The sequence below is a fragment of the Dendrobates tinctorius genome, unplaced genomic scaffold (assembly GCF_039654945.1).
Source record: "Dendrobates tinctorius isolate UK_male_01 unplaced genomic scaffold, ASM3965494v1 ptg000056l, whole genome shotgun sequence".
NCBI lineage: Eukaryota > Metazoa > Chordata > Amphibia > Anura > Dendrobatidae > Dendrobates > Dendrobates tinctorius.
Window position 1 is genome coordinate 13,090,040 of NW_027361724.1, and position 26,161 is coordinate 13,116,200.

The window sequence follows — 26,161 nt, forward strand, 5'->3', positions numbered from 1 at the left end:
CGGTGCCACTGCAGGAGGCGAGTATACACTGTATATATTGTAATTAGGGTCCTGAATTCATTAAGGTGGGGTTGTTCAGTAATGGATAACCCCTTTAAGTTTGGTTTGTTTATGGCACTGTTAAAGGTACAAGCTTGGCCAGAGCCGAGAGTGCAACAATTATTTGTATGGTTCACTGCAGCTTTCCTCGGATATAACTGCTAATGACCAAGGGGTTGCTAAACGGAGAGCCATGCCGATCTGTCAGCGTCATTGTAAAGAGGCACTGTGTAATGTGTCTTAGGCTGGTTTCACATTAGCGTTTTTTAGTGCAGCGCATTGTGCGCGTCCATGGCCGCCCCTATGTTTAACATGGCGGGCGCATGGTCTAGTGTCTGCACGCGTTCGTAAGCGTTTTCGGGCGCATGCGTTTTTCTGTAGTGTGCGCCGGACGCAACCTGTTGCTTTTTTGGTCCGTCCAACCTGTGTCAAAAAAACGCTTGCGCACGGAATGCGACAAAATAATACATTACAGTCTATGAGACCGCTGGCGTGCGCATGGACATGCGCACGCCTGCGTTTGAAATCGCATGCGTTTTAAGAGTTAACATGGCTAGAAACTGGTTAAAACGCATGCGCCTAAAAAAGCAAACGCATGATGCGTTTTTTGCATGCGTTTCTATTGCGCACGAACCGCAGCGCTAAGAAACGCTAATGTGAAAGTAGCCTTACACGTTGTAGAAAATACATTCTGCAAATTTATCAGTTCAGATTAGATTAGATGTGAATAGTGATGGCGATCAGATCTATTACCATGAAAACTACTGAATTTTAAGCCCACAAGTAGTTTATGAAATGGATCATCATTTCTGTGCCTGTTATATTCTATTAGAATACATAAGTATTCCAGTACATTATTATAATAGAAAAATGTAAAGTCCTAAGAACGAGAACACCATATTTTGTAACTGTAACATGCCTTTCTTAGTTAGAAAAAAAAATCTTTAAACAATGTTGGTGTCTTATAGAGGCGGCTTCCTCTGTAATCCAGAGGAGCACTTGTGCAGAGTCCTTCCCAATCACTCCTCACAGCAGCTGCACAGTTCTCTCTCTCTCCACCTGCCCCGACACTGATCTATGGGATTAGTGCAGGAAGGAGGAAGCTGAATCTGCACATGGCCACACAGCTGAATGGGACTGCGCGTGCCTCACATTGTGCAGATCCTGACACAGCACCCCAATGGACACTGAGGCTAAAGTACTTTCCTGGGTATCAGTCATGGGATCAGTCACCTGCAGAGAGAAAACTGTAAAGTATGTATGGCAATTTTGTATCTGGTACTAAACCACCCATGATTAAAATTGATGTATGCAGCAGGGAGCAGAGGTGCGTATGTATGCAGTATAGCTGTGAGTGTGCGCATACATATGTATATAGCAGAGGCATGTGTGTGCTGCATAGTTATGTATATATGTACGATTTATGTAGCAGAGCGGTGTGTGTTTGTGTTTCTGCATATGTATGCAGCATAGCTGTGTGTGTGTGTATTCAGCAGTGTGCTGTAGAGTTATGCATTTACAGTGGGGAAAAAAAGTATTTAGTCAGTCAGCAATAGTGCAAGTTCCACCACTTAAAAAGATGAGAGGCGTCTGTAATTTACATCATAGGTAGACCTCAACTATGGGAGACAAACTGAGAAAAAAAAATCCAGAAAATCACATTGTCTGTTTTTTTTTTCATTTTATTTGCATATTATGGTGGAAAATAAGTATTTGGTCAGAAACAAGCAATCAAGATTTCTGGCTCTCACAGACCTGTAACTTCTTCTTTAAGAGTCTCCTCTTTCCTCCACTCATTACCTGTAGTAATGGCACCTGTTTAAACTTGTTATCAGTATAAAAAGACACCTGTGCACACCCTCAAACAGTCTGACTCCAAACTCCACTATGGTGAAGACCAAAGAGCTGTCAAAGGACACCAGAAACAAAATTGTAGCCCTGCACCAGGCTGGGAAGACTGAATCTGCAATAGCCAACCAGCTTGGAGTGAAGAAATCAACTGTGGGAGCAATAATTAGAAAATGGAAGACATACAAGACCACTGATAATCTCCCTCGATCTGGTGCTCCACGCAAAATCCCACCCCGTGGGGTCAGAATGATCACAAGAACGGTGAGCAAAAATCCCAGAACCACGCGGGGGGACCTAGTGAATGAACTGCAGAGAGCTGGGACCAATGTAACAAGGCCTACCATAAGTAACACACTACGCCACCATGGACTCAGATCCTGCAGTGCCAGACGTGTCCCACTGCTTAAGCCTGTACATGTCCGGGCCCGTCTGAAGTTTGCTAGAGAGCATTTGGATGATCCAGAGGAGTTTTGGGAGAATGTCCTATGGTCTGATGAAACCAAACTGGAACTGTTTGGTAGAAACACAACTTGTCGTGTTTGGAGGAAAAAGAATACTGAGTTGCATCCATCAAACACCATACCTACTGTAAAGCATGGTGGTGGAAACATCATGCTTTGGGGCTGTTTCTCTGCAAAGGGGCCAGGACGACTGATCCGGGTACATGAAAGAATGAATGGGGCCATGTATCGTGAGATTTTGAGTGCAAACCTCCTTCCATCAGCAAGGGCATTGAAGATGAAACGTGGCTGGGTCTTTCAACATGACAATGATCCAAAGCACACCGCCAGGGCAACGAAGGAGTGGCTTCGTAAGAAGCATTTCAAGGTCCTGGAGTGGCCTAGCCAGTCTCCAGCTCTCAACCCTATAGAAAACCTTTGGAGGGAGTTGAAAGTCCGTGTTGCCAAGCGAAAAGCCAAAAACATCACTGCTCTAGAGGAGATCTGCATGGAGGAATGGGCCAACATACCAACAACAGTGTGTGGCAACCTTGTGAAGACTTACAGAAAACGTTTGACCTCTGTCATTGCCAACAAAGGATATATCACAAAGTATTGAGATGAAATTTTGTTTCTGACCAAATACTTATTTTCCACCATAATATGCAAATAAAATGAAAAAAAAACAGACAATGTGATTTTCTGGATTTTTTTTTCTCAGTTTGTCTCCCATAGTTGAGGTCTACCTATGATGTAAATTACAGACGCCTCTCATCTTTTTAAGTGGTGGAACTTGCACTATTGCTGACTGACTAAATACTTTTTTTCCCCACTGTATGTACTATTTATGTAGCAGAGCTGTGTGTCTACTTTGCTTGCAGCCGTGATGTGTGTGCTGCAGAGGTCTGTGTCTGTATTGTGTGTGTCTGCGGTGCATGCAGCACTTTTTTCTGTATTGCAGAGCTGTGCGCATTATGTGAATGCTGTAGCTAAACATCAGGAGTTGACTGTTGATGTGACTGTTACCTCCCTATAGAGAACCTTATTGACCTCTGGTGATGCTGACCCCACTGCTTATTGATTTTTAACCCCACTGCTTATAAAGCTGGTCTGGGAAGTGTTAATTAGAAAATATATATTTTCTCCTTCGTCTCATTGGGGGACACAGAGACTGTGGGTGTGTGCTTCTGCCGTCTGGAGGCTGACACTAAGTATACAAAAAAAGTTAGCTCCTCCTCCGCCGCATACACCCTCGCCCCCAGACCGGGCGTAACTCAGTTTTTTGCTTAGTGTCTGATGGAGGCACACGCAGTCTGGAGCTCCAGACTAGGTTTTTTTTTTTTTTTTCCTTTTTTCCCTCTATGAAGATAAGACAGGGGCGACGGATCCTATAGAGAGGATCCGATCTCCCCAAATCATCAACGGGCGACCACGTGTGAGTAACCCTCCACGTGTTTCTCTCCCGCACCGAGGGACACATCTGGGACTTTTCCCCAGACAACTATTTTTCTTTTTTATTTTGAAAGAGGCGGCAACGCATCCTGATAAGAGGATTGCGGTTTCCCCATCGTCCCCAACGGGCGAGCACGTGTGAGCGATCCTCCACGTTGTTCTCTCCTGCAACGTGAAAATGCCCCTACCACCCCTAGGTAGTGAGTCCAGGGGTGGAGTTGGAGGCGCAGGTAAGCCGGGGATTGAAGCGGAGAGCGGAGAGCGGTACAGTAGCCTCCCCCTCCCTGCCCAGGGATGGGGTTGAGAAGCACCTCCGTGGAGCCCCCTCGGCGGCCCGGCTCACCTTTGGTTGATCAGGCCGGGACCAGGTAGTCCGTCTCTCACCCGGCGCTGCCCCCGGTGGGTAAGCAGGAGATCCGTGAGCGCGCGCCCGCCCGCCGACTTGCGGAGAGCGGCGGGCGCGCACAGTGACCGGGGAGCTCCCGCCCCCTCCCTCCAACGCCGCACGTGGAGTGCGGCCAGAGTCCCGCGGGCGGCCACGGTCCCCGCTGTATGGGGAGGTCCGGAGTCCGCGCGCCCGCCCGCCGACTTCCGGGGATGGCCGGAAGCCCCGCCCACTAACTTCCGGGGGCGGAGAGCGGCGGGCGCGCACAGTGACCGGGGAGCTCCCGCCCCCTCCCTCCAACGCCGCACGTGGAGGGCGGCCAGAGACCCGCAGGCGGCCACGGTCCCCGCGGTATGGGGAGGTCCGGAGTCCGCGCGCCCGCCGGCTTCCGGGGATAGCCGGAAGCCCCGCCCACTAACTTCCGGGGGCGGAGAGCGGCGGGCGCGCACAGTTACCGGGGACCTCCCGCCCCCCTCCTTGCATTTCCTCCGAAGTGGGGCCGGAAGCCGCCCCCTATCTCCTGGAGTGCGAGTGCCCCGGCGGGTAACGCTGCACGGAAGAGACGCAAAGTTGGGCCATTACCGGTGGGTAAGTGCATCCCCGTTGCGAGTGCCGCACTAGTAGTCAAGGAAGGGGTTATCCTCCTCCTCCTACCCTACATTGCAATATGTCTGGCAAAGGGAAAGCTCACTCTTTCCTATACGCTGTTTGCGTTTCCTGTGGGGTCAGGCTGCCTAAAGCACAGCCGGGTAAATTTTGTGAAGCCTGCGAGTCGGAGCGAGCCCAGGAGCCCCCCATTGTTGCAGAGCCCAGAGGTCAGGACCCTCCAGAATGGACAGTGTCTTTATCAAACTCTATGATATCCCTTACAAGGGCAATTGAGTCTCTCCAAGGCCCAGGTAGGGACAAGGATGGTGGTCTGCCAGCGGAAGACAGCTCGTCCACGTCTCAGGACCCTCCGACCGTTAGAGGCCGCTCCAGCACCAGACAAGCTCATAGCAAAAGAGCTCGTTCCCCGTCGGCCGGACCCTCTGGGGCTTCGGTGGCGGGTATTAGGGTATCTCGTTCCCCGTCGCCGAGCTCAGGAAGCGAGCAGGATGAGGGCGAGGAAGAGGAGGAGGCCTGGAATCCAGAAAGCCTGGGATACCAAGACTCGGTGGACAGCCTCATTGAGGCAGTCAACCAGACTTTAGAGATCGAGGATGATGTGTCCACGGCCTCAGGTCACAAGGTCTCCTTCAAAAAGACCAGGCGACCGCATAGAAGGTTTGCCACGCATCCGGAGTTCGAGGAGCTAGTTCAGAAACATAGGGAACACCCGGATAAGCGTTTTGCAATGCAAAAAGCGCTGCAAGCTAAGTATCCGTTTCCTCCTGAACTCCATAAGGGATGGGTGGAGTCGCCAGTAGTGGACCCACCGGTATCTCGTTTAGCGTCAAGATCGCTATTGTCGATACCCAGCGGTTCTTCTATCAAGGACCCAACTGATCGCCTTATTGAGGGGCTTGCCCGCTCGGTGTATGAGGCAGCGGGGTCGGCCCTTGCCCCCTCCTTTGCGGCTACTTGGGTGGCTAAGGCCATGGTTTCGTGGGCGGACGCTCTGCAGAATGCCCTCCAAGACAGAGACCTGCCTGCGGAGGTCTTGGAGGTGACAAATCAGATCTTAGGGGCAAGTGATTTTCTCGTCAGCGCCTCTCTGGACGCGGCCGAGTGTTCTGCGGTGGCAGCAGCAAATGCGATCGCCATTAGGCGAGCATTATGGCTGAGATTGTGGAAGGCGGATTCTATCTCCAAAAAGTCCTTGACCTCATTGCCGTTTCAGGGCAATCGGTTGTTCGGTGAGAAGCTTGATAAGCTTATCTCAGAAGCCACAGGGGGGAGGAGTAGTTTCCTCCCGCAGCAGAGGACTTGGCCAACATTCAGGCAGACACAGAGGCGTTTTCGGCCTTTTCGTAACCCCTGGAGGGGGTCTTCGGCCAGAGCATCCACCTCCGCAAATGATGGTCAGATTAGGGAAAGGCAAATCTCTTACAGAGCCAATCCGCTGGGTAGAGGCCGAGGCCGTTTGCCCAGAACAAGGGGGGCCAGATCCCAAAAGCCTCCAGCAAAATGACTCGAGGCGCTTAGTACCTTCGGACGACAGAGTGGGCGGACGCCTACTAAAGTTCAGCCACGTTTGGGTCGCAGTGGCACGCGACGCTTGGGTGGCAGAATTGATATCGTCCGGGTACAAGATAGAGTTTCTCGGGCTCCCGCCACGGCGATTCTTCCGTTCCCGGCTCTCCGGAACAGAGTCGCAGGCGAAGAGTTTGTTACAGGCCATAATGACGCTACAGCGCAACGGGGTCATTGTCCCAGTACCGAAAAGCGAAGAGACACAAGGTTTTTACTCCAACCTGTTTTCGGTCCCCAAAAAGGACGGGACAGTAAGGCCAGTATTGGATCTAAAAATCCTAAACAAATTCATCAGGGTCAGGCGGTTCCGGATGGAATCCCTCCGTTCGGTCATTGCAGCCATGGATCCAGGGGAGTTCCTGGCCTCGATCGATGTGCAGGATGCATATCTGCACATTCCGATTTTTCCTCCACACCAGAGGTTCCTGCGTTTTGCGATCGGAGGGCGACATTTTCAATTTGTTGCTCTGCCCTTCGGTCTGGCCACTGCTCCCAGAGTCTTTACGAAGATAATGGCGGTGGTTATGGCCATCCTGCATGCTCGGGGCATAACGGTACTACCTTACCTGGACGACCTTTTGGTAAAGGGGCCGTCCTTTCAGGCGTGCCAGGAGAATGTCAGTATCACGCTGGATACCCTGGCGCGTCTAGGCTGGTTGATCAATCGGAACAAATCGTCCTTGGTTCCATCCCAGAGAATTGTATTCCTAGGCATGGTTTTCAACACCTCCCGGGGGCTGGTGATTCTCCCTCAGGACAAAGCGCGAAAGATCAAACAGGGGGTACGGAACCTTCTTCAGCCAGGCTCCAGATCCATCCGGTACGGCATGAGTGTGTTGGGCAGAATGGTGGCGGCGATGGAGGCAATCCCGTTTGCCCAGTTCCATCTCCGTCCGCTTCAGCATGCGCTCTTGTCAGCATGGGACAGAAGGTTGCTATCCCTCAGTCATCGGTGCAATTTGTCTCCGCTGGTCCGACAATTACTCCGGTGGTGGACTCGCGACTCGTCTCTTGTCCAGGGGAAACCCTTTCCCCCGGAACAGTGGTTGGTGGTGACGACCGATGCAAGCCTGCAAGGTTGGGGAGCAGTTTTCCAGAGTCACACAGCCCAGGGGCTGTGGTCCATTCAGGAGATAATTCTCCCGATCAACATTCTGGAGATACGGGCAATACGATTGGCCCTGCAACATTTTCAGTGTTTCCTGAGACACCGGCCGGTGCGCATTCAGTCGGACAATGCTACAGCAGTAGCATATGTCAACCATCAGGGGGGCACGCGCAGCCAAACAGCTATGCGCGAGGTTGGACTGGTACTGCGTTGGGCCGAAAAGAACCACGTGGTAATTTCAGCGGTGCACATTCCGGGAGTCGAAAACTGGGCGGCAGATTTTCTCAGCCGACAGGGGGTCGCGGCAGGGGAATGGTCCCTGCACCCCGAGGTTTTTCAACAGATCTGCCAACGGTGGGGGACACCAGACGTGGACCTTATGGCATCCAGAGAGAACGCCAAAGTGCAAAGGTTCGTCGCTCGATCCCTCGACCCGCAGGCGATCGCAGCAGACGCTCTGGTGCTTCCATGGAGCCAGTTTCGTCTCCCATACTTGTTCCCCCCGCTACCTCTGCTTCCAAGGGTCATCAGAAAGTTAAGGAGAGAGAAGGTTCCAGCAATTCTGCTAGCGCCAGACTGGCCTCGGAGGGCCTGGTATGCAGATCTGGTTCAGCTAGTGGTGGACGTACCCTGGCGTCTACCAGATCGACCGGACTTACTGTCCCAGGGGCCGATCTGCCATCCGAACTTAGGGGCCCTGTGTTTGACGGCGTGGCCATTGAATCTTGGCTGTTAACACAGGCAGGATTCAGGCGCGATGTGGTGGCCACGATGGTGAGTGCCCGAAAACCTTCCTCGGCGAAGGTATATCATCGGACTTGGGAAGTTTTTTTCCGTTGGTGTAGGGATCGCGGAGTGGCTCCTCTGGTTTTTTCAACCCCCAACGTACTGGCTTTTTTGCAGGCAGGGCTGGACGCAGGGCTGGCTCCGAGTTCGCTCAGGACGCAAATCTCGGCCCTGTCGGTCCTTTTTCAACGAAAGGTCGCTTCGGTCTGGCAGGTTAAGACGTTTATGCAGGGGGTCGCACATTTAGTACCCCCCTATAAGGCGCCGACGGAATCATGGGACCTGAACTTGGTGCTTAGAGCCCTTCAGGAGCCCCCCTTCGAACCCTTGCAAGAAGTCTCCTTACCTTACCTGTCCAGAAAAGTCGTTTTTCTGGTAGCTATTACGTCTATTAGGCGGGTTTCGGAATTGGCGGCTTTATCTTGTAAACCGTCGTTCTTGACTTTTTATAAGGATAAGGTAGTTTTAAGGCCAGCTCCCCCCTTCTTGCCGAAGGTTGTCTCTGCATTCCATATCAACGAAGACATTGTCTTACCTTCGTTTTGCCCGGCACCGGTGCACAAGGTAGAAAAGGCTTTGCACACACTGGATCTGGTAAGAGCTCTTAGGAGGTATGTGACAAGGACAGCATCTTTCCGCCGGACAGACTCTCTATTCGTGATCCCAGAAGGGAGACGGAAGGGGCTTGCTGCGTCCAAAGCGACTTTGGCCAGATGGGTTCGCCTGACGATCCAAGAATCTTATGAAATCAGTGGCACGCCGGTTCCGGCAGGGATCAAGGCACACTCGGCTCGAGCAGTGGGTGCCTCATGGGCACTGCGACACCAAGCTTCAGCGGAACAGGTGTGCAAAGCAGCTACCTGGTCCAGTTTGCATACGTTTGTCAAACATTATAACGTACATACCCAGGCATCCTCGGATGCAAGCATGGGAAGAAAGATTCTCCAGGCAGCAGTTGCGCACCTCTAATCAGGGGCGCAAAATAGCATGGATTGGGTGAGCTAAGATCCCGCCCAGGGACTGCTTTAGAACATCCCACAGTCTCTGTGTCCCCCAATGAGACGAAGGAGAAACATGGATTTTTGTGAGTACTCACCGTAAAATCCTTTTCTCCGAGACGCTCATTGGGGGACACAGCACCCACCCTATTAGCCAGTTGGCATCTGTTTATTTTAAATTATACAAATCCTTATGTAAGGATCAGGGTGGTCCCTTTTTCAGACATATAATTTCTTGCCTGAGTTTAAGGCGCGTTCTCCTACTGCTTATGCACTAAACTGAGTTACGCCCGGTCTGGGGGCGAGGGTGTATGCGGCGGAGGAGGAGCTAACTCTTTTTTTTGTATACTTAGTGTCAGCCTCCAGACGGCAGAAGCACACACCCACAGTCTCTGTGTCCCCCAATGAGCGTCTCGGAGAAAAGGATTTTACGGTGAGTACTCACAAAAATCCATGTTTCTCCTACGCCTCATTGGGGGACACAGAGACAGTGGGTGTTATGCTGCTGGCCACTAGGAGGACACTAAGTAAACCAGAAAAAAAGTTAGCTCCTCCCCTGCAGTATACACCCTCTCGCTGGCTGAGATTCTCCAGTTCTTACTTAGTGTCTATAGGAGGCACTTGGGTCTGGTTTCAGACCCCACCGTTTTTATTTTATTTTTGAATTTACTGTAAATTTTTATTTTTTAATTAACGGAGTGAGGGGGGCGACGGTTCCTTTCTACGGCCCGCTCTCCCCCGAACCAACAACAGGCAAGCATGTGGAGTAACCCTTCACGTACACTTTCCTGCGACGAATGAGGCTGATTTCTCTGACGATGGTTCCCTTATGGTCGGTACTCCACGGATACGAGGGCAAGCGCAACAGGACGTAGTGCATGGAGCAGACCTGAACAGCGCTTTTTCGGATGCCCTGAATCAGCCCCAGAGCTCTCCGTCCCCCTACCACAGGGTGGATCGATTGAGCAATACCCCCCTGTAAAACCTCCTCCAGCTCTGCTACATCGCCTGGAGGATGAGACTAAAAGACCCTGGACAGCGACGACCTGACTGAGCACAGGAGTGGAGGTATGGGGTCGGGTCCTTGTCCCCGGGAGAAGCGCTGACTTAGCGTCAGCGGCGGTACACTGGCGCCCAGTCGCGGCCCTCCTCGCCCGGCGCTTACCGCGGGGAGGCCAGAAATTTAGCCCCCAGCTTTTTCGGCCTGCTAGGCCACAATTGAAATAGCCCCGCCCCCGGCACCTACAGTGGGTAGGCCAAAAATTCAGTCCCCGGCTTTTCCGGCCTACTAGGCCGCAATTTGAATAGCGCCGCCCGCGCTACCGTTACCGCCCTCTCCTCTTGGCGCCTCTCATTCCAAGCGAGACGCGCAATTCTAATCTTGGGGGCCATGTCTGTTACCTCTGCTGCAGTTAACCCTTTCAGGAGCAGACGAATTCCGGGTGACGCCACAGGGCCACCGTTTTCTTCCCTGGGGACATAACACAGGACCGTGGGTAAGCTGCATCTGCCCTTAGATTAAAGCTTAAAGGGGTTGTCCAGGCTTTTCACATAATCTCAGTACATATCGGCTGCAGAATTATGACAATAAGTAATTTACTTTCTGTCACTAGTTTGCACTGTTTTCTAGATATTCTGAACAGAACGTCCAAGGGGGGTGTTATGGCATTGAAATGAGAACTAGTCTTAACCTCCTACTCTACTCCAAACATGCCCTCTATAGCAACAACCCCACCCTCCATAGCTACAGGCCCTCCCCGTCCACATGAAGAGCCCTCATCACACAGTAACAAATCCTCCCCCTCTAGCAGCCTCAGTGCAGAGAGCAGACCACCCAGCTGCTCCTCCCCCAGACACACGCTGAACAGTGATCTATGGAAAGTGAAACCAGTAAGGAGGGAAAATTGTCCTGTATTCTGGGCCACTCCAAGATTACAATACATAACTCATTATCAGTAATTCCTTCCCTCACTGTTCCAGGCTGATGGCAGCAGTGAGAACAGACTGTGTGATGGCCAGTGATGGGGGTCTGCAGCTTCTAATCTGCATAGGGGATGGCAGTCACTGATGTAATCTGTTGTGTGACAAAGCCTCTGCTGTGTGAATGAGACAGCTCTGTGTCACTGATGTCTTCACACAGCAGCAGATTTAGTGCAGTGTATGTGTGAGCACTGTGTCTCTTAATGACACAAATACTGATGGGAGCAGCCTGTCCCAGAATGCAGGACGATTTTCCCTCCTCACTGGTTTCACTTTCCATAGATCACTGTTCAGCGTGTGTCTGGGGGAGGAGCAGCTGCTCTCTGCACTGAGGCTGCTAGAGGGGGAGGATTTGTTACTGTGTGATGAGGGCTTCTTCATGTGGACGGGGAGGGCCTGTAGCTATGGAGGGTGGGGTTGTTGCTATAGAGGCCATGTTTGGAGTAGAGTAGGAAGTTACGACTAGTTCTCATTTCAATGCCATAACACACCCCACCTTGGACGTTCTGTTCAGAATATCTAGAAAACCGTGCAAACTAGTGACAGAAAGTAAAATACTTATTGTCATAATTCTGCAGCCCAGATATGTACTGAGATTATGTGAACAGCCCGGACAACCCCTTCCCGGCACATTCCCTGCAGCTGCAGTCAGACTCAGCCGTTAACCCTTTCTGGAGCGCTATGCCTCATTCACAGGAGGCTAAACGGGCCGCTAAGAAGCACACTGCGCTTTTCTACCGTGTGTACTACCTGCAAGTCGGCCTTACCACAGCGAGCATGACTCTCCAGTGCTCAAGCTAATCCATTATGCACGGACCGCGCCCCGACCTGCGCTCCAACGCCCCTCGCAGCCGCTGCTGACGGGCCTCCTGCACTGGTACCCCCGAGTGGGCTGCATCCCTGTCACGGTCGGTGGAGCCTCTGACCAAGGCTATATTCCCCCTCCGGGAGGACTGTCTCTGCCAAAGCGGGCTCATGGCGTGTCCCCTAGTCGCGTTCGCGCCTCAGCATCAGTGACTCCTGTCTCTCGCTCGTCCTCTCCTGAGGTTCTCAACGAGCATAACTCTGATTTTTGTATCCATCACGTCAGCCCCTCAGAATCCCCCAACTGATCAAGAGTCGCTTGATTCTCTTATAGAATCAGTCAACAGGATTCTGAGGTTGAATGAGGAAAATATTCCCGCTCCAGCACTCCTCATTTAAGGAGTAAGCGTGTGCGCTGGTTATTTACCAGCCGTCCAGTATCATAGGGATCAGCCATAAGTGGTTCACTGGGCAAAAGTTTACTCTGGCTAAATACCCTTTTGATCCAGACCTAATGAAGGATCGATTACAGATCCCTCCGGTGGACCCTCCTGTACCGCGTCTTGCTTCCACAACGCTCCTATCTGTTTCTGAGGGTTCCTCGGTCAGAAACCGCTCCGATCATCAAATTGACTACCTTGCCCGTTCAATTTTTTTAGGTCACTAAGGCAAGGCCGCTTGGGCAAAAGTCCTGATTACTGCCTTCCAGGGCACCAATCTTCCTCCAGAGACAACCTCTGTCGCCAGCCAGATGATTCACACAGCGAACTTTGTAGTAGACGCTTCTTTTCAGGCCGTCAATTGCACGGCTTATACTGCCGCTAATGCGATCTCCATTAGAAGAGCCCCAGGGCTCCGCGGCTGGTGGGCGGATGCCACATCTAAAAGTTTGTTGACTTATCCCCCCTTTTCAAGCGGGTCATCTTTTTTTGGAGAGAGACTGGACCAGCTCATTTCTGATACTACCGGAGGAGAAGACAAGTGAATTCCTTCCTCAACAAAGGGCTGTTTGGCCGTTTTCGCTCCAACAGCCGACGTGTTTCGATTTTCTCGCAACAATTCCAGTTGGTCCTCCTCTACCTTCTCTTTCGGATCAGGTCTGTCCCCGCGCGGAGACAGAGGCTCCCAGATCTCATGCAGATCTAACCGTTCTTGGAAACACAGGCCTGGGGCTTCTGGATCTAGGGGAGCCAGATCTCATAGATCTACCTAATGAGAACAAATGGGTCAGGAAGCTGGTATTCTTCGAATATAATATACTATTTCTTCCCCCCTCCAACTTGAGTTATCCTTTCCTCTTCCTCCAAGACAAAGACAAGAGCCTTCCTTCGGGCTGTTCAGGCTCTTCTAAGGGACGGAGTCATCATTCCGGTCCCCCTTCACGAAGGGTTCAGAAGATTTTATTCAGTTCTTCTTTTGTGGTTCTAAAAGAGGACGGGTCCATGCGATCCATCTCTGGATCTCAATTGTTAATCACCTTGTCACGGTACGGCAATTCCAAATGGAAACTCTCCGTTCAGTTGTCGCTCCCATGGAAAAGGGACAGTTCCTAGCATCCATCGACGTCAAGAATGCTTGCCTTCACATTCCTATCTGCCCGTCCTTCCAGTAGCTCCTGCGTTTTAACCCACGAGGAACACTTCCAGTTCGTGGCCTTGCCCTTCAGACTCGCCACCGCTCCCAGGGTCTTTACCAAGGTCATGGCGGCTGTCATGCACATTCTTCACCCTCGGGGAGTGGTACTGTTACCGTATCTGGACGACCTGCTCATCAAGGGTCGGTCCCTTCCAGTCTGCAAGGAATCTGTGGATAACAGTAAATACTCTTCCCGCCTAGGGCGGAAGATAGACTGCAAAAAGTCTCTCCCAGGACCAGCTCACACATCCCGCGGAATCACCACTCTCTCTCCAGGAGAGACCCAAGCCTTACAACAAGCAGAGCGGCCTCTTTCTCGACCAGTTTCTCTCTCCATTCGTTTTCAGCATGAGAGATCTCGGAAGGATGGTGGCAGCGATGGAAGCAGTTCCATTTGCACAGTTCCACCTCCGTCCCTTACAACATACATTGCTGTTAGCTTGGGACGAGAACCCGTTCTCCCTGGACCGTCGGTTTCCTCCGTCCCTGCGGGACAGGCAAGCTCTCAGGGAGTAGACACCGAGGTCCTCCCTGAATCAAGGGAGGTCTTTACCCACAGTAAGATAGTTGGTAGTAACCTCCGACGCAAGTCTCCTCAGTTGGGGTGCGGTCCCTCGTCACCTCACGACACAAGGTCATTGGTCAGCCCGAGAGTCATGTCTCCCCATTAACTTTGGGAGATAAGAACAATCAGATTAGCTCTAAGGAGTTTCCACCATCTCTTCGCAGGTCTCCCCATCAGGTCTCAATCTGACAACGCCACAGCTGTAGCGTATATCAACCGTCAGAGAGGTTTTCGAAGCAGGATGGCCATGCACGAAGTGAGTTTCATCTTCCATAGGTCCGAAACCAACCATTCGCCCATCTCCGCATGCCACATCCCGGGCTTGGAAAATTAGAAGATAGATTTTCTCGGTCACCAAGGCATTGCCTCGGGGAGGTGGTCTCTTCATCCGGAACTCTTTCAGCAGATTTGTCATCGTTGGAGGACTCCGGATGTGGATCTCATGGCCTCAAGACTAAACAACAAGGTTCCTCGGTTCATTTTCCGATCGCGCGATCCTTGCGCCATCGGAGCGGACGCTCTAGTTCCGCCATAGCTCTGGTTCCAGCTCCTGTACATCCCCCCCCCCCCCCCTCTTCCCTTGTTTCCGAAGGTCATCAAGAGGATCAGAGCGGAGGTAGTGCCAGTGATCCTAGTCGCGCCAGACTGGCCGCACCGAGCATGGTATGCAGAACTAATACAACTATTCGCCGACGTCTCCTGGCGACTTTCATATCATATGGATCTACTCTCACATGGCCCGATTTACAACCAGAACTCCGGGGTCCTGTCTTTGACGGCGTGGCCGTTGAATCCTGATTTTTAGCTCAGGCTGGTTTCCCTCACGACGTGATTTCCACCATGCTTAGTACCAGGAAGCCTGTGTCCATGCGCATCTATCACCGCACCTAGACAACCTTCCTTTTTTTTGTGTTGCAAGGTTCATGGTCAATCACCTCCCGGTATTTTCCATTCTGGCCATATTGGAATTCCTTCAATCCGGATTAATATCAGGCCTTGCGCTTAGCTCGCTCAACGGCAAAATTTCGGCCTAGTCAGTGTTTTTCCAACACAAATTGCCACCAAGCTTCAGCTCAAGACGTTCATTCAGGGAGTTTCCCATGTGGCGTCTCCTTATAGAAGACCATTTGACTCATGGAGCCTTAACCTGGTTCTTGGGGCCTTTCAGGAGGTTCCTTTTCGAACTGCTGCAGGACGTGTCACTGATCGTCCTCTCTTGGAAGGTGGTCTCTCTAGTGGCAACTACGTCAATCAGACCCTTTTTAGCCTATTGGCTCTCTGTAGCATTCTTAGGCGTTGATATTGTTATGGTTATTGTTAACTGTTTATGCTCCTACTGCTTTTTTCACCGAACTGGAGAATCTCAGCCAGCGAGAGGGTGTATACTGCAGGGGAGGAGCTAACTTTTTTTCTGGTTTACTTAGTGTCCTCCTAGTGGCCAGCAGCATAACACCCACAGTCTCTGTGTCCCCCAATGACTGGCTCGGAGAAAAGGATTTTACGGTGAGTACACAAAAATCCCTATTTTTCCTATTTTCTGATGTCTAAAACTGGGGATTTTCTCATAGTAAGGTGCGTCATGTAGCCTTAAAAATACGGTAATCTCTAAAACAAAATCATGAAAAGATAAATCTAAACAGATGAAGTTTGTTTACAAGAGCACCTTCATATGCACCTGCTTTTCTTGTAAATTAGGACGGACTTGTGAGTGTGGGATGGGTGGACTGCACCGCTCAGCCTGACCTCTGTGATAACCTGGACTTGTCCACCAGCACCACGGCTTACTTCCCACCAGGAGCCAATCTGTTTGATAAAGAGAGAAGAGGTGTTCTGGTAATGGTGATTTCATTGCAGTGGTAGAATGGTCAGATCCAATATGTCGGTGTGTTGACGCTGCTCTTTTCTTGGCTCGTTTAGTTCTTCGATTCATTAGACTCTAAAGAAATCTACAAAGAAGTAATGGAACATCTTCCAGATTTGGAAAATCTTTCTCCTGATTCCTTAAAGGTAAGAAGATAAGGAGGAAGTCCACTGGATATGTGCTGACTTTTAGATCCAGTAGTAGATAAATAGTTTCACTGCACACTCGAGAGTTTTCATTGAAATAATCTTTAATGATTGTTCAACACAAGTGCAAGTGGCGGACAAAGTGAAGGTATATATACAAAGAAGCGACTAGCGTTTCAACCCATTCGGGCATTGATCAGTCGCTCTGGGGTGAGGGGGACAAAAAACAATGTCAATGCACAAACACTTATTGGGAATCTTTTTTGTAAATATTGTATATTTCTGTACATAACCTTGATGTTTGTGCACTGACATATTGTTTTGTCCCTCTCCCCCCAGAGCGACTTTGTGATCAAGGCCTGAGTGGGTCGAAATGTTAGTCGCTTCTTTGTATTCACCGTATTTTTTGGACCATAAGACGCACTTTTTTCCCCAAAAATCTTTGGGGGAATATGGGGGGGGGGGTACGTCTTATGGTCGGAATATACTTACAAAACCGGTGGTCCCGGTGGTGACGGTTCCGATGCAGCCTCCCTTCCCAGGCTGGTGCGGCGGTGGTGATGATCTGTGGTGCGGTGGACCTCCGCCTGCATTTCGCGAAAGCCCCGCAGCGCTGTTGGTGCGGTGGCCTCCGGGAATACGGGCGCCGGGGGCGGCGCATGCTCAGATTCAGGTCTCGGGACCATCTTGTCCTGAGATCTGAATCTGAGCATGCGCCACCCCCGGCGGCCATATTCCCATGTGCCCCTAACAGCCGCGGATGGAATCGCGATCCACCCGCGGCTGTTAACATGTTAAGTGCCGCTGTCAAACTCTGACAGCGGCATTTAACTTTCACGCACAGGAAGCGCGTTATTAACCCTGCCCATCAGCACCCGTGTCATATGACCACGGGTCGCTGATGGGCTGGCATGACAACCCGGGGTCTGCAGGAGACCCCTGTGGTTGGCATAGCCGGATAGCTATGAGTGCCGCCCAGCGGAAAAAAAATTTCCACTACCCATAACGTTTTATTTTCAGTCAATGGAGCTGTGAGAACTTGTTTTTTGTTTTTGTTTTTTGCACCATGAACTAATGGTTTTATGGATTCCAAATTGTGTTACGTGCAAAGTTTTGTCATTTTTTTGCATTGCATTTTTTAGGGAAGTGTTAACTGAAAAAAACACAATTCTGGTGTTCTTTATTTTCCCTGTTATCCCCATTTTACTGCATTTACCAAATGGGATAATTCATATTAGATTTTTTTTGGAACTGACTTTTGACTTGTTTTTACGGTTGAGTCTGTTTCAAATTAGTTTTTTTTGTTTTTGTTTTTTTTTAAAAAAACAAATAAAGTTTGAGGAGATATAAAGCATCACATTTCAGATACAGACATTATTTATTTGTACTGGAGGGAAAAAGATGATTTTTATTATTAAAAAAATTATTAGATTTTTAAACTTTTTTTTTTTTACTTTAATTTTTAATTTTATTTTTAGGGACAAATGATCACTTATATATTGGAATATCATTGTCTCCTTTGTCACAAGAGTGCCGGGATGGCAGCAATGGGGGCCTTCAGCAGATCTTTCGCTGCCATGATTACCCATCAGTTTCCCAGTATCGTGTTGTGGGTTGAAATGGTCGGGAACGCCTCCATTTACATGCCGCTGTGCGTGATTGACTAGTAATATTAGCAAATACCTCCAATTAGAAATGTAGTATAGTTTTTTTCTGGTTTTCTTTGTTGCTTACCCCATGTGCAGGGCATTGCAGTAGCTTAAAAAAAAGAAAAGAGAAGCCAGCGTTGCCAAGGTCAGAACGCATAACATAAAGTGCATTTGCACATAACATCTAACTGTATTCAAAATGAGATATTTAGCAAAAAAATTGATCAATTCAATTGAGCCACCCCGCCGCGCCAAGGCAATCTCATGTGGGGGGTCCTACTCTACGTTTTTAATAAACACTGTGCCATTACGGCCTCCTAGATACATTAAAAGCAAGACCACTTTAAATGCAATCCGTACCTGAGCATTTCTGGATCGCTCCCATGATGCCAGAAAAGGCAAGTGCGGATGAAGGCCAACCAGGTCTGAATACAGACGTGTCAGGTTTTAGCCTCCACACATTGCCTGACCAGCAAGCATAGATGAAGGGCAATGCAGGTTCAGATACAGGTGCACAATTAAATAAAGCTTGGGGCAGGGTGGGGCTGCTGTGTATGTGTGCACAGCAGCCTAGATCCATCACAGTGAACACAGAAAAAATGGCGAACATAACCCAGCGCGCACGGCAACAGTGGTGGTCAGCCACATACCAATGTACAAAAAAAAGAAAAGAGAAGCCAGCGTTGCCAAATATTAAATATTAAAAACGTAGAGTAGGACCCCCCACATGAGATTGCCTTGGCGCGGCGGGGTGGCTCAATTGAATTGATCAATTTTTTTGCTAAATATCTCATTTTGAATACAGTTAGATGTTATGTGCAAATGCACTTTATGTTATGCGTTCAGACCTTGGCAACGCTGGCTTCTCTTTTCTTTTTTTGTACATTGGTATGTGGCTGACCACCACTGTTGCCGTGCGCGCTGGGTTGTGTTCGCCATTTTTTCTGTGTTCACTGTGATGGATCTAGGCTGCTGTGCACACACACAGCAGCCCCACCCTGCCCCAAGCTGTATATAATTGTGCACCTGTATCTGAACCTGCATTGCCCTTCATCTATGCTTGCTGGTCAGGCAATGTGTGGAGGCTAAACCTGACACGTCTGCATTCAGACCTGGTTGGCCTTCATCCGCACTTGCCTTTTCTGGCATCATGGGAGCGATCCAGAAATGCTCAGGTACGGATTTCATTTAAAGTGGTCTTGCTTTTAATGTATCTAGGAGGCCGTAATGGCACAGTGTTTATTAAAAACGTAGAGTAGGACCCCCCATATGAGATTGCCTTGGCGCGGCGGGGTGGCTCAATTGAATTGATCAATTTTTTTGCTAAATATCTCATTTTGAATACAGTTAGATGTTATGTGCAAATGCACTTTATGTTATGCGTTCTGACCTTGGCAACGCTGGCTTTTCTTTTCTTCCTTTTATTGCAGTAGCTTAGGTATCCATGGTTGTGGCCACGCATATAGTGAGTTAGCTGTTAGTGGCCGTAATCATCGATTCTTAAGCTACAGCATGCCCTGCACAATGAGGTAAGCGTCATAGTTAATCAGAAGCACTGTACTACATTTCTGATTGGAGGTGTTTGCTAACATCATTAAACCTACTACATATTAGGATGTTTAAGTAGTTCACTGACAATCACTTTGTATGTGGTGGCCTTCTATATTGTATAACAGGAGAATAGCGCCTGATGGTTCTTCCATTTTTTTTTTCCCTTTTTAAGGACAAATTGACATATCATCGATGGCTTATATTCTTCACTTACGGACAAGATCAAGCTTTTTATCTCCCAGAATTCAAGAAGTTGAATGTTTTACTGCGCGGTGACCATGTACAGGTAAGTAATCTCATAATGGCTTAAAGGGGTTGTCTGCTGATTACTTTTATATCAATAGATTGGTGCGGGTTCCTGGCAGCTGATGCCGGCGGAGGCCAGATGTGATCAGTTGTGGACGTGCACAGCTCCATCAAGTGTTATGTGGCCACAGCCAGGTACTGCACGTCTGCCCTTGTTTGATTGAATAATGTGCTGTACCACAACTGATCACATCTAGTCAGCACTGGGAACAGCTGATCCAGGGGGTACCGCACCCCTTCCTACATCATATTGATGACCTATGCCAAGGATAAGTCATTAATATAAAGAGGGAAGAGGAAACTCTGCTCTGTGAGTGGCTATTCTATCCAGACAGTAGCGGTATAAAGCATGGAGGAGGAGTAAAGAAGCATGCGCAGTCCCTCGTGAGACATTCAGTGGTCTTCATGCTTACTCCTGTTACATCCAAACTAGTCCCCACTCTGCTGACACTGTTATAGATTATCCATCCATGGTGATTTCCAGCTAGACTTCTGTCCTGAATTGTGTTAACCCTCTCCCTTCTGTCTCTTTCAAGGTCGGACGCTTTGACTGCCAGTCTCATCCATCAGCCTGCAGTTCCCTATATATCCACAAGCCTTGTGTGGCAGCGTTTAAAGGGAAAGGCACCAATGACTTTGAAATCCATCATGGTAAGAATAAGTGGAAATGGAGCAAATGTAGGATAACTCTATAGAGAGCGATGAGTGACTAACTTTATTCCTATTAATCGGCAAATGTGGCTGATTCCCTGAAGATCGGTGAAGATATTGATAAAAAATGCTTTGTTTCAAGATTATCCCTGCTCAGAGGTTCCATTAAAGGGATTCTGTCACCTGGTTTTTGGCTATTCATCTGAGAACAGCATAAGGCCAGTTTCACACGTCAGTGGCTCCGGTACGTGTAGTGACGCTTTCCTCAGGTACCGGAGACACTGACAAACGTAGACACGTTAAAATGAATGTGTCTTTGCACATGTCAGCGTGTTTTCATGGACACATGGTCCATGTGCAAAACACGGAGACATGTCAGTGTTTGTGGGAGCGCACAGTCCGCAAAACGTGCTGAACACAGAGAACAGTTCACACTGTCCTCCATGTACACGGACGGCCGCGGGGGAAGAAGCACTACAGTAAGCCGCTGAATGCGGCTGTCATTCTCTCCTGCTCTGCCGGCAACAGGGAGCAGGAGAGAAGAATGAATGAAAACCCGACATGAGGTCCCCCTCTGTATGTGAACCAATACGGCAAAACTCACAGCTGGGGGCTGCTATTCTCAGGTTGGTAAGGGGCCTTTGATCTTGGTCCCGCCAGCCTAAAATCAGCAGCCGCCCCCAGCTGCCCAGAAAAGGTGCATCTATTTAGATGCGCCTATTCTGGAGCTTTGTCGGGTTCTTCCCACTTGCCCTGTAGCGGTGGCAAATGGGGTCATAAGACACCTATCCATTACTAATCAGTTATTCAAGGGTTAAATAAACACACACACAATAAGAACAAAGTCTTTTAATGAAAGAATACACTACACACATTGTTTAAAGCTTTATTATACTCCTAATTCCATATCAACGCCATCATTCTCCTGTAAAAAAGCATAAAGTAATAAACCAACAATATCCATACCTGTCCGGCAATCAGTCAAGTCCCATGGCGTAATCCATCTGGGGGGGGTTAATCAGTTTACATGCGATGCTAATGCGACCGCTCCGACTGTAAACTACTGGGGAATGTTTGGAAGCAGCCGGCACATGCTCAGTAACTAGCGGTGACGTCACTGCGCTTCTTCTTCCCCGGCGGCCGTCCGTGTGGTCCTCATGCGGCACACAGTTGTCACATGGAGGTACCGCGTATCCACACGGATAGCTCCGGTACGGTTTTTCCCAGTACCGGAATTATTTGGACGTGTGAGATCGGCCTAATACAGAGAGACTCTGATTCCAGCAATGTGTCCTTACGGGGCTGTTTGCTGTAGTTTTGATAAAATCACTTGTCAACAGATTATCACTAGAGGACTAGTAAATCTGTTGCCATGTAGTCCGCCATATTCATGAGCTCTGTATAACTCCTCCCCATAACTGGTTTATGTGCCCATCACTGATTGACAGCTTGCTGCCTATTCACAGGGTACACATAAAGGTGCCAATCAGTGATTTGGGTGGGGTTATACAGAGCTCAGCATTTAGAGAACTGCTAGATCTGTAGCAGGAGAAAACAGTGATTTTATCAAAACTGCAACAAGCAGCCCAGTAAGTGGCACATCGTTGGAATCAGGCTCTCTGCCCCTACATTATGCTGCTCTCAGAGGGTATAGTAAAATCCTGGTGACAGATTCCCTTTAACTTACACTGGGAAAATAGCCCGTGTCTAGGTTGTATTTACAGCTGCTTGCCTTCACATACTTAGTGATGCTGGAACCAGTTTAGATAGTGTGAAGGACTGTGAGGTCGTGAAGATGCTGTTATATAGGCCGTGTATTACAGTACGTGTGTCGCTATCAGACTTCCCTCACTTTTACGGAATTTGACATGGATCACCCTAGTATCCTTTAGATCTGACCCTGGGACTAGTACTTGTGCATCACAGCTGTAGAGAGAGGCAAAAATGTATAAAACGGAACATGAGGTTCTTAGTTTAACATTCTGATCAGCCTGTATGAAGCGCACCGCCACATCACAGCGAACCTCTCGGTGGGTCCTAACTTGTTATAGGCTTAAAGGTACTGCATCGCGCATCACCCACCGCCGCAGCGACAGTGGCCTGGTGCCTCACAGCACCCAGACTGCAGGGCTGAGCCCCCCAGGCTCCGGACCACAGGCACAAAACCACAGCAACAATGGCTGCCATATAGCACCAACACCAAGTGAAAGGAGCAAAAAAAAGCTCACCTTCCACAAGATCTGAATGTGCACTGAGCACAAATAGGCAGAAGAACGCCTCTTGCAGACTCCTGCTAATTAACCCCTTACCTACAATTGACGTAATATTCCGTCCATGTGACCATGGACCTAATTACCAGGGACGGAATATTACGTCATCGCGATCAGCGGCGCCCACGTGGTGAGCGCCGCTGATCGCGGCCGAGTGTCAGCTAATTATCATAGCTGACACCCGGCACAATGTGTCAGGGGCAGTCACGGACCGCCCCCGACACGTTAACCCCTTGCACGCCGCGATCAAACGCGATCGCGGTGTACCGGGGGTTAAAGGAAAGCATCGGCAGGGAGGGGGCTCCCTCCGTGCTTCCCTGAGCCCCCCACGGCAGCGCAATGTGCAGCGCTGCTGCGGGGGGGGGCTCTTTCCCTACAGGCCCCCGGATCCAAGATGGCGACGGGGGCCTGCAGGGAGCTGACTTCCTCACTGCCTGCAAAGCGCAGGCATGAGGAAGTCTGCAGCAGTGCCTGTGACAGATCGCTGATCTGTCACAGTGATCTGTGATGTGACAGATCAGCAATCTGTCACAGGACAGTGATGTCCCACCTGGGACAAGGTAATAAAGTAAAAAAAAAAAAAGTGTTAAAAATAATTTAAAAAAAAATCGCCAAATAAATTAGTAAAAAAAAAAATATTCCCCAATAAATCCATTTTTTCAAAATAAAAAAAAACAAAAACAATAAAAGTACACATATTTGGTATCGCCGCGTCCGTAATGACCTGCCCTATAAAACTGTCCCATTAGTTAACCCCTTTAGCGAACCCCTTAAAAAATAATAAAAAACGAAGCAAAAAATAATGATTTATTATCATACCACCGAACTAAAAGTGCAATAACGCGCGATCAAAAAGACGCATATAAATATGCATGGTACCGCTGAAAACGTCATCTTGTCCCGCAAAAAACGAGCCGCCATACAGCATCATCCGCAAAAAAATAAAAAAGTTATAGCTCGCAGAATAAAGCGATACAAAAATAATTATTTTTTATATAAAATTGTTTTCATTGCAAAAACCGACAAAACATAAAAAAACGACCTAAATGAGGTATCGCTGTAACCGTACTGACCCGAAGAATAAAAACGCGTTATCAATTTTACCGCACGCGGAACGGTGTAAACGCACCCCCCAAAAGAAATTCATGAAACGCTGGTTTTTGTTCATTCTGCGTCCCAAAAATTGGAATAAAAAGCGATCAAAAAATGTCACGTGCCCGAAAATGGTACCAATAAAAACTTCAACTCGTCCCGCAAAAAATAAGACCTCACATGACTCGGTGGGTCAAAATACGGAAAAATTATAGCTCACAATATGTGGTGATGCAAAAACTATTTTTACAATAAAAAGCGTCTTTTAGCGTGCGACAGCCGCCAAACATAAAAACCGCCATAAATCGTAAATCAAACCCCCCGTTATCACCCCCTTAGTTAGGGAAAAATAATAAAACTAAAAGAAAATGTATTTATTTCCATTTTCCCGCTAGGGTTAGGGCTAGGGTTAGGGCTAGGGTTAGGGCTAGGGTTAGGGCTCAGATTAGGGTTAGGGGTGTGTTGAGGTTAGGGTTGGAGTTATAATTGGGGGTTTCCACTGTTTGGGCACATCAGGTGCTCTCCAAAGGCAACATGGCGTCTGATCTCAATTCCGTTGAAAAAGTCAAATGGTGCTCCTTCCCTTCCAAGCTCTGCCATGTGCCCAAACAGTGTTTTACCCCCACATGTAGGGTATCAGCCTACTCAGGACAAATTACAAAACAACTTTTGGGGTCCAATTTCTCCTGTTACCCTTAGGAAAATAAAAAATTGGGGGCAAAAATATAATTTTGCGGAAAAAAATGTTTTTTTTATTTTCACGCCCAGGCGTTATAAACTTCTGTGAAGCACTTGGGGGTTCAAAGTGCTCTCCACACATCTAGATAAGCTCCGTGGGGGGTCTAGTTTCCAAAATGGGGTCACTTGTGGGGAGTTTCAATAGTTTAGGTACATCAGGGGCTCTCCAAACGCACATGACACCCGCATACCAATCCATCAAAGTCTGCATTCCAAAACGTCACTACTTCCCTTCCGAGCCCCAACGTGTGCCCATACAGTAGTTTTCTCCCACATATGGGGTATCAGCATACTCAGGACAAATTGGACAACAACTTTTGGGGTCCAATTTCTCCTGTTACCCTTGGGAAAATAAAAAAATGGGGACTAAAAGATGATGTTTGTTGAAAAAATACGATATTTTTATTTTCACGCCCGGACGTTATAAACTTCAGTGAAGCACTGAGGGGTTCAAAGTGCTCACCACACATCTAGATAAGTTCCTTGGGGGGTCTAGTTTCCAAAATGGTGTCATTTGTGGGTGTTTCTACTGTTTTGGTACATCAGGGGCTTTCCTAACGCGACATGGTGTCCGATCTCAATTCCAGCCAAAAACGTCAAATGGCGCTGCTTCCCTTCCGAGCTCTGCCATACGCCCAAATAGTGGTTTACACCCACATGTGGGGTATCAGCGTACTCAGGATAAATTGCACAATATCTTTTAGGGTCCTGTTACTTTTGGAAAAATAAGAATTGAGGGTGAAAAGATCATTTTTGTGGAAAAAATATGATTTTTTAATTGTACTGCTGTACGTTATAAACTTCTGTGAAGCCCTTGGGGGTTCAAAGTTCTCACCACACATCTAGATAAGTTCCTTGGGGGGTCTAGATTCCAAAATGGTGTTATTTGTGGGGGGTTTCCACTGTTTTGGTACATCAGGGGTTTTCCAATCGCGACATGGTGTCCGATCTCAATTCTAGCCAAAAACGTCAAATGGCGCTGCTTCCCTTCCGAGCTCTGCTATGCGCCCAAATAGTCATTTACACCCACATATGGGGTATCAGCGTACTCAGGACAAATTGCACAATAACTTTTAGGGTCCTGTTACCCTTGGGAAAATAAAAATTGGGGGTGAAAAGATCATTTTTGTGGAAAAAATATGATTTTTTAATTGTACCGCTGTACGTTATAAACTTCTGTGAAGCCCTTGTGGGTTCAAAGTTCTCACCACATATCTAGATAAGTTCCTTGGGGGGTCTAGTTTCCAAAATGGGGTCACTTGGGGGGTTTCCACTGTTTAGGTACATCAGGGGCTCGCCAAACGTGACATGGCGTCCGATCTGAATTCCAGCCAATTTTGCATTGAAAAAGTCAAACGGCGCTCCTTCCATTCTGAGCTCTGCCATGCGCCGAAACAGTGGTTCCCCACCACATATCAGGTATCAGCATACTCAGGACAAATTGCACAATAACTTTTGCAGTCCAATTTCTCCTGTTACCCTTGGTAAAATAAAGAAAATTGAACCTGAAGTATTTTTTTTGTGAAAAAAAGTTAAATGTTCATTTTTTTTTTAATATTCAAAAAATTCCTGTGACGCACCTAAAGGGTTAATAAACTTCTTGAATGTGGTTTTAAGCACCTTAAGGGGTGCAGTTTTTAGAATGGTGTCACTTTTGGGTATTTTCTATCATATAGACC

At 48.7% G+C, this 26,161-nt stretch overlaps 1 protein-coding gene across 1 annotated transcript in view; it reads left to right on the forward strand.

Annotated features, from left to right (window-relative positions):
• DNAJC10 (DnaJ heat shock protein family (Hsp40) member C10) overlaps positions 1-26,161 on the forward strand; it is a 104,452-nt gene that overhangs the window by 66,717 nt on the left and 11,574 nt on the right. The window contains exons 10-13 of the mRNA XM_073577499.1: positions 15,914-16,051; positions 16,136-16,225; positions 19,598-19,711; positions 20,268-20,382. Coding sequence (XP_073433600.1) covers positions 15,914-16,051; positions 16,136-16,225; positions 19,598-19,711; positions 20,268-20,382 — 457 coding nt within the window. The remainder of the gene's footprint in view (positions 1-15,913; positions 16,052-16,135; positions 16,226-19,597; positions 19,712-20,267; positions 20,383-26,161) is intronic.